The sequence below is a fragment of the Anoplophora glabripennis genome, unplaced genomic scaffold (genome assembly GCF_000390285.2).
Source record: "Anoplophora glabripennis isolate ALB-LARVAE unplaced genomic scaffold, Agla_2.0 scaffold1564, whole genome shotgun sequence".
Taxonomy (NCBI): domain Eukaryota; kingdom Metazoa; phylum Arthropoda; class Insecta; order Coleoptera; family Cerambycidae; genus Anoplophora; species Anoplophora glabripennis.
Window position 1 is genome coordinate 1 of NW_019426070.1, and position 8,090 is coordinate 8,090.

Sequence of the window (8,090 nt, forward strand, 5' to 3'; positions counted from 1 at the left end):
ACACGAGATGAGGCAGGATAAAGAGGGATAATCCCCCTCGATCCCAAATCATTGAGGCCAATTTCTAGCCATGGAATAATGGCGCGCGCAATGTGAATACTCTGTGACAGTACTGAGACTACTAAGTACTCTACTACCGCTTCTCTTCTACTCTTCTCAAAACAAAGTAATACATATATTACAGCATATTTATTTTGCATTTGCTGTGCCTATTTTTAGATCTATGATACCCATAGCCCATAGAAAATTTAGTACTAAATTTTCTATGATGATACCATCCTATATAAAAATTAAAAATCAATGGTAGTATTAAATATATGCATTGAATATACAATTTTTTAAATTTTTTAATTTCTTATTGAAAATGACAAATAGTGAAACCGATAATTTATTAAGGAAAGCTGATTTACAATGCATGTTGGAATTTGAAACACAAATATTTCTAGATATAGTTCACACTGATGGTTTGGTAATTGCTGCTAAGTAAGTGTATAGACATAATTACAGTATAATTTTTTACTGTTTCACATTTTAGAGGTTTGCATTTGAATCTAGTCATTTTTAACATACTTAAAGTGTACTGTGATGTTGGAAATTTGGTCATAGTCTTAAACGCAACAGAACAAGAGGAAAAATATTATCGTAATAAATTAAGTGACCCAAATATTTATGGCACAACATGTTCTACAAGCACTACAGAAAGGTTTTATATTAAACATTTTATTTTCATCGTTTTTATTGTTATTATTTCAGAGAAGATATATATTTATCAGGAGGGATACATTTTGTAACGACCAGGATTTTAGTAGTGGATATGTTAAAAAAACGTGTACCAATTGATAAGATTACAGGATTTATAATTTTAAGAGCACATACAATTTTTGAAAGCTGCCAAGAAGCATTTGTTTTAAGATTATACAGGCAAAACAATAAGGTGAATTGTAGATTAACAAAAATAGTATGTATTCTTAAAAAATGTTTCTTTTAGACTGGATTTATTAAAGCTTTTTCTAACAGTGCTCAAAGTTTTATCATTGGCTTTGGCCATGTTGAAAGAGTTATGCGAACATTATTTATTAAAGAATTATATATCTGGCCAAGATTTCATTCCTTAGTAATAGAGAATTTTAAGAGACATGCAGTGAGTATCCTTTCATATATTTTAAAACTCTTAATGTTATGTATTTCACTTTTAGCCACAAGTTGTGGAGTTGCACGTACCTATTTCAGAAAAAATGAAAAAAATACAAACACATATACTGGATCTAATGAATTTAACTGTGAAAGAATTAAAGCGCATAAATAATGGACTTGAGTTGCAGGTAAACTAAATGTGTCAATGTCCTAAGATTTTCTCTAAACTACTAGTAGGTATAACGCTTCACTACAGTAAAAAATTTAAACTCGTAATACCTACTATAAAATATACAAAGACAAAAATGCTTAATACTCAGCTGAAAAACATTTTCATAAAATGTAAAGCAATAATTGTAAAGCTGTATTTTCAAAATTTCAAGTAAAACACTAAATAATTTAATTACTACTTGTTTCCTTTAAATTGTTGTAAACAACAAATCAACAAATTAGTAAATTCATAAATAATGTACCTACACATTTTTTTTTAGGAGATATCAGTTGAAAACTGTTTAACTAAAAAATTTCATAAAATATTACAAGCTCAGTTAGATGTAGTATGGCATCAACTAAGTGCAAAAAGTTGTCAATTGTTAGCCGATTTAAAAACTCTTAGGCATCTAATTCTGTAAGTATAATACTTAAGGGGTAACGCCACTCTAAAATTTTGAAAAAAATCGATTTTTGGATAAATGGTTTAAACAATGGTTTATTAATGTGAAGAATATAGGTAAAAAGTTTTAGGTGGGGGAAAAATGGGATCGAGGTAGAGCGCAACCACTTGCATCGAGCTCTAGGAGTGCTTATTGTAACTTGTAATAATGCGCGCGATAGTTAGCTATTATAGAGGCCAGATTGAGCCTCAGATAAAGCCAAAATTAAGAGAATGAAGAAAATGTCAATACAGAAGGCCAATTATATGGTGCAGGCATCCCTGATTGATGGTATACATTTAACGAATTTCTTATATTTAATGTCGACAAAGACTAAAACATTTTTTGGAGAAACCATCTTTTTATAACTATTCCAGAAACAACTCAAAACGTTTTCAACAAACCGACTTGAAATTTTGTATAGTTTCATAATAACATAACTCAGTAACAGTAACAGTTTTCATTGTTATTAGCAATTTAATGCAAAATTTTTTGTCTTTTTTCAATACTTTTGAATGTTTACTAAATCAGCAATTATTAATATTTTTTAATTTCCCTACGATGTTCCCTAGCATTTAGTATATAATATTAGAAAATGTTTGTTTTTTTTGCTCCAAGACCATCTGTTAATAAGAAACCTTTCCGGCCATACAGCCCTCTGAAAAATAGGTATCATTACTTGCTGTCACCTATAGCCGTCATTTCGAATTCAAATCATTTGAAACAATTTTCAATACTACCTAAAAACATCTACAATAAAACCATTTTGTTCCTGACGCTATATCTTGTATTGAAAGTTCCCGAAAATTTCATTTTTTTCCAACCTCTAGAGTGGTGCTACCCGTTAAGTCAAACCTATACAGGGTGTCCCACCGGGAACTGCGTCAATCGATATCTAGGAAAGTACTGCTCCGAAAAATTAAAAAATTTGGCAACATGGCAATGTCCCTCACTAAAATATATAGAACTTTCCAGCACTTCCAGTTATACCGGAAGTTGACACCAATTTCGTTATTTTAACTAGAGCACCCTATATATTATTACATTTTCGTATTCTACGTAAAATTTGAGGGTCACTTTATTAAATATTTCCTATACCTAGGAGTTATAGATTTTGAGATATTAATTTTCAAAGAAAAAATTTGACAGATACAAGGGTTCGCGGAGATGTTAGTAACTCTTTTCAGTAGCGTGATATCAAGCGGATATTTGGTACCTGTAAAGAGCATAGGTAACATTACATTATGGTGTACCTACAAATTAAAATATGTAATACTAGGTGTTTAATTTTTGCCGTTACATTTTGATAACTTTAAACAGCTATAACTTTGATAACTTAAATGAAACACCCTGTATTTTTTAACTCTGTCGTATGCAGATTGAAATTTCCTTTCAAGCCATATAATCATTGTTATGGTTGCCGTTATTACTTTTAGAGATATTTGCAATTTTCTATTTTTTGGACAGTTCTTCTCGTCAGGCCTGCTGTCAAATTGACCATGATCAGAAACACTCCAAAAACAATTGAAATAACATGACATTTTTTGTCAAATTAGTTGTCAAATTATTGTTGTGTCGGAATAGTTTTTGCCGAAAATTTAAATAAAAATGCCTGAGGATTGTTTAAATTATACTAATGAGGATTATTTTAATTTGTTTGTTATTTATGGAAAATGTGACAAAGTAATTTTAAGAACATGCAGAGAATCTGCTGATTTCTTCCATAAATAACATACAAATTAAAATAATCCTAATAAGTATCTATACTTTAAACAATCTCCAGGCATTTTTATTTAAATGTCCCGCAAAAACTATTACAGACATAACAATAATTTGACAACTAACTGAACAAATGTCAAGTTATTTTAATTGTTTTGTAGTGTTTCTGGTCATGGCCAATTTGACAACATTTTTGATACGAGAAAAATTGTCCAAAAAAAAAAAAGAAAATTGTAAATATTTCTAAAAGTAGTAACGGCAACCTTTGTAGTAGTAGTACTAGTAGTGAAATGGGGCCTATCCCGCCATCCCATCACCTATCCACTCTGTCAGAACCCCCAGGGTTAGGGCTCTTCGACTAAGGCTCAGCAGCCATCTCGTCTTAGGTTTGTTAGGTCCATGTATATGGTCCTGCCTACATCCTCTATTTCTCTTCCAGTTCTGACCTAAAGTTTGAGAGGCCCATTTATTAATGCTACCTCGTGTGATTCCTAGGATTGGTTCAGGTCCCTGGCCAGGTCTCCTAGATCCGAGACGAGCTAATTGATCAGCTTTCTCGTTACTAGGGATACCCATATGGCCTGGGACTAGGCTCGCCAGATCTCCGGGTTTGACCCGAAGTCTTCGGGTTTTGTTTGTTGCGGGAAAATCGTAATCCTTTTTTTTTTTTTGTTATTAGACATCGATTTGTCCGATTGCAATTGCAGAGCCTTTTTTTTTAGGCGTCAATTATACAAACGGGTCATATCTCCGGGTTTGTCATGAAATAGACCCAAACCGACTCTACCTCTCTTCGTCTGGCCAATGACGCTAAAGCGCAGACCTTGTCCTCGGGGAGCTAACAGCTCTGAGTGCGGCCTGACTTTCGAAGCAGATAAAAATCTTCTCTACACAATTCCTTACCTCCTCCTTGCTTGCTACCATCAAAATAGCAAAAACCTCGGCCTGGAAGACTGTGGCGAACATACCCAATGAAAAGCTTTCCTGGATACCACTGTCTTCCAGATAAATTCCTGCTCCTGAAAACTTGTCTCCTACCCTAGATCCATCTGTATATTATACTAGGGATCCCGGGGGAACATATCACCTTCCTGCTTCCACAACTCTCTTGAGGAGAAAGTGGTGACATACTTCCTAACCTAAGCCGGTCCTCTGCTTCCGTGACCCTCATAGCGGATATTGGGATATCCCTCTCCACCCTGAGGGCCACAACAGCATGGCTCTCAGTGCGTCCTTTTGCTCTCCAACAGCCTGCGTCCCTTATCCTAAGGTATATTGCCATCGCCTCTCTTACAATTCATGTAGGGAGGGTCGGCAACCCCAGAAGGACCTCTAACGCAGCCGTTAGGGTCGTCCTCATTGCCCCTGTAATACCTAAGCAGGCAAGTCTTTAGATTCTCGATAACTTCCTGGCTATCGTCACCAGGTCCACACTCGGCCACCAGACCAAGGCCCCATACTGCACCCTCGGTCTGACCATCGCCGCGCGCCTTGTTCACCCAGTGAAGCACCCTTGGATTAAGTCCCCAATTTTTGTCAACTACCTTCCTTAACTGCCAGAGGGTTGCCACTGATTTCCGGGTAATCCTTTCAACCTATGGCCCCCATGACAGTTTACTATCCAGGGTTACCCCCAGGTATTTTGCCTTATCAAAGGCATCTTCTATATCAAAGAATTATGGCCAGTGCGGCCTCTTTGTACTGAAGGGCCTTCTCTACTTTGTGTGTCATACTATGTAAGGCCGTCTCTGTGGACCTGCCCCGCCTGTATGCGTACTGGTTCATGTGGATTGGGTATCTACTCAACGCCCCATCCACCAGATACCTGTCCACAATCCTTCCCATTGTTTTAAACAGAAAGGATGTGAAACTGGTAGGCCTAAAAGACTTCGCCGCAGTGTAGTCTTCTTTCCCAACCTTGGGAATAAAGACCACCTGGCTGACCTCCAAGCTTGTGGGATGTAGCACATCGCCAGACTGACCTGGAAGACCCTCACCATGCATGGCAAGAGAGAATATCCAGGCCCCTCTACTATAACGACGGGAAGACTCCATCTGGCCTCACTGCCTTGTAGGGTTCGAACTCATTCACTGCCCAGGTTGCTCATCGCCAATGAGCTTCTCAGCCAGGAGCCAATCTGCTTGCAGCATTGGCTCCGCCCTGGTACCCTCGACAACATGGCCTCCACCTGCAAAGTCAGTTTCCAGCAGAAGTTCTAAACACTCCTCTTTGTAAGTGGTCCAACTCTCATTTTCCCTGTTTAGCGATTCTAATTTCTCCCTTTTATCACAGCTTAAGATCTTCATTAATCTGGCTGTCTTCGGCAGGGACTCCAGCTCATTGCAGTATGCCTTCCAGTCAGATCTCTTGCTGCGCCTAAGTTCTATCTTTGTAATCGTCCCAAGAGGTCCCTTCCCCTCCCCTGACAGCTCGGTCAATCACGCAATTGTAGTAGAAATGATAAGGGTGGCACTCAAACGTATTATTATCAATAGAAAACTATTTAAATAATTTAATTGAGTAATTTATACTTTCAAATATGGCTTGAAAGGAAATTTCAATCTGCATTCGATAGAGTAAAAAAATTCAGGGTGTTCCATTTAAGTTAACAAAGTTATAGCTGTTTGAACTTATCAAAAGGTAACAGCAAAAATGAAACACCTAGCATTAAATGTTTTACATGTTGGTATACCATAACTTAGTGTTACCTATGCCCTTTACAGGTACCAAAAATCCACTTGATATCACGCTCATGAAAAGAGTTACTAGCAGTTCCGCGGGCCCTTGCATCAAATTTTTTCTTTAAATATTAATATCTCAAATTTTATAACTCCTAGGTATAGGGAATATTTAATATTAATATATAATTATTAATTTCAGTGGATAGCCATTAAACTGACGACTAATGATTTTACAGCGACAATTTGTTGTGTTTATATTAAACCCGACTCTAATCTAACAGTGTATGAAACGTTTTTAGATTCCTTGGGAGTCATTAATGAGCTGTATTCAGAGAATCTGTTCATCTTGGGTGATTTTAATGTGCCTGAAATAAACGATATGCGCTATGACTGTGGCAACGGTTCTTACAAGGCCAAAATTATTCAAACAATCCTATGTACANCCTGAAATAAACGATATGCGCTATGACTGTGGCAACGGTTCTTACAAGGCCAAAATTATTCAAACAATCCTATGTACATATGATCTGTATATTGTCAACAATGTACTAAATCGGGTAAACAACTTGCTCGACTTGGTGATGACTAATTTAACTGAGGCAAAAGTTTTTCACTCTAACACATCTCTCGTTGGAATTGACCAATATCACCCTCCTTTGGAGATTGTTATCACTTTTGATGTTGCTGCTGACAGATATAAGGGTGAATTAACTGACAATAATTATAAACGGAGTTACAATTTTGGAGAGGTGACTATTATCAATTATATCATCTGCTTAGACAATGTACTTGGGAAGAAATCATTACATCTGAAAATGTAAACAAATGTGTGGATCAGTTTTATGATGGTTTATATGGTATCTTGGATCGGTGTGTTCCTTACAAAAAATCTTATAAAGTCAATAATTACCCTAAGTGGTTTACAGTGGAACTCATAAATAAAATAAAGCTGAAACATCGCTTGTTTAAAAAATCCAAAAAGTGTATAGAATCTGCGAGAAAGTTTTGTGAGCTACGAGAGGAGGTGAAGCGTCTAATTAAAAAATGTCGAAGAGATTTTATTTTAAATATAGAAAATAATATAAACATTGACCCAAAAAACTTCTGGAATTATATAAGAAATGAAAGATCCAGTTCTCGCATTTCATACAATTTCTGTTACAATGGTCATTTGTTTGAAAGCCCAGAGGATATTGCAAATGCATTTGCTGAGTACTTCAAGTTGGTGTATTCTGTAGATACTCCCTTACAAAGAAATGGTACATGTAAAGATTACAACTTGGATAATTTAAATATAGGGACCATCAGCCTGAATGAAATAATAAATGCAATAAAATCGCTGAAACCACAGACTTCAATAGGTGTAGATGGATTACCTTCATACTTTTTTAAAGCGTATGCTGACATTATTGCATTACCATTGCAAACTATATTCAACAGAGCATTGAAGGCCAAAAAATTTCCAGACTTCTTTAAGATAGGGCGAATAACGCCTGTACACAAATCAGGAAACACTAGTCTGATTACAAACTATCGACCTATAACAATCCTACCCTCAATATCCAAAATATTTGAACGGGTAATATATAATAGGATATATACACATGTGACACAAATATTGTCAGAAGAACAACATGGCTTTTTAAAGAAAAGATCTACCGCTACTAATTTATGTACGTTCAGTGCCTACATTACAGAAAATTTATATAATTCCCAGATTGATACTGTTTATACTGACTTGGCGAAGGCCTTTGACAGAGTCAACCATAACATTCTATTATGGAAATTGAACTCTTATTCTTTTAGCGTAGATTTGATACAGTTTATTAGAACTTATTTGACTGATCGTATAAACTTTGTGAAATTTAACAGTGCAGAATCTGAAACTTTTGTGTCAACTTC

The 8,090-nt window shown here is 35.8% G+C and overlaps 1 protein-coding gene across 1 annotated transcript in view; it reads left to right on the plus strand.

The window, feature by feature from the left end:
* Positions 1–301: 301 nt before the first annotated feature.
* LOC108915963 (DNA repair endonuclease XPF) overlaps positions 302–8,090 on the plus strand; it is a 26,774-nt gene continuing 18,985 nt past the window's right edge. The window contains exons 1-6 of the mRNA XM_018722126.1: positions 302–483; positions 536–703; positions 754–934; positions 989–1,141; positions 1,197–1,322; positions 1,626–1,762. Of these exons, the coding sequence (XP_018577642.1) occupies positions 365–483; positions 536–703; positions 754–934; positions 989–1,141; positions 1,197–1,322; positions 1,626–1,762 (884 nt within the window). The 5' untranslated portion in view covers positions 302–364. The remainder of the gene's footprint in view (positions 484–535; positions 704–753; positions 935–988; positions 1,142–1,196; positions 1,323–1,625; positions 1,763–8,090) is intronic.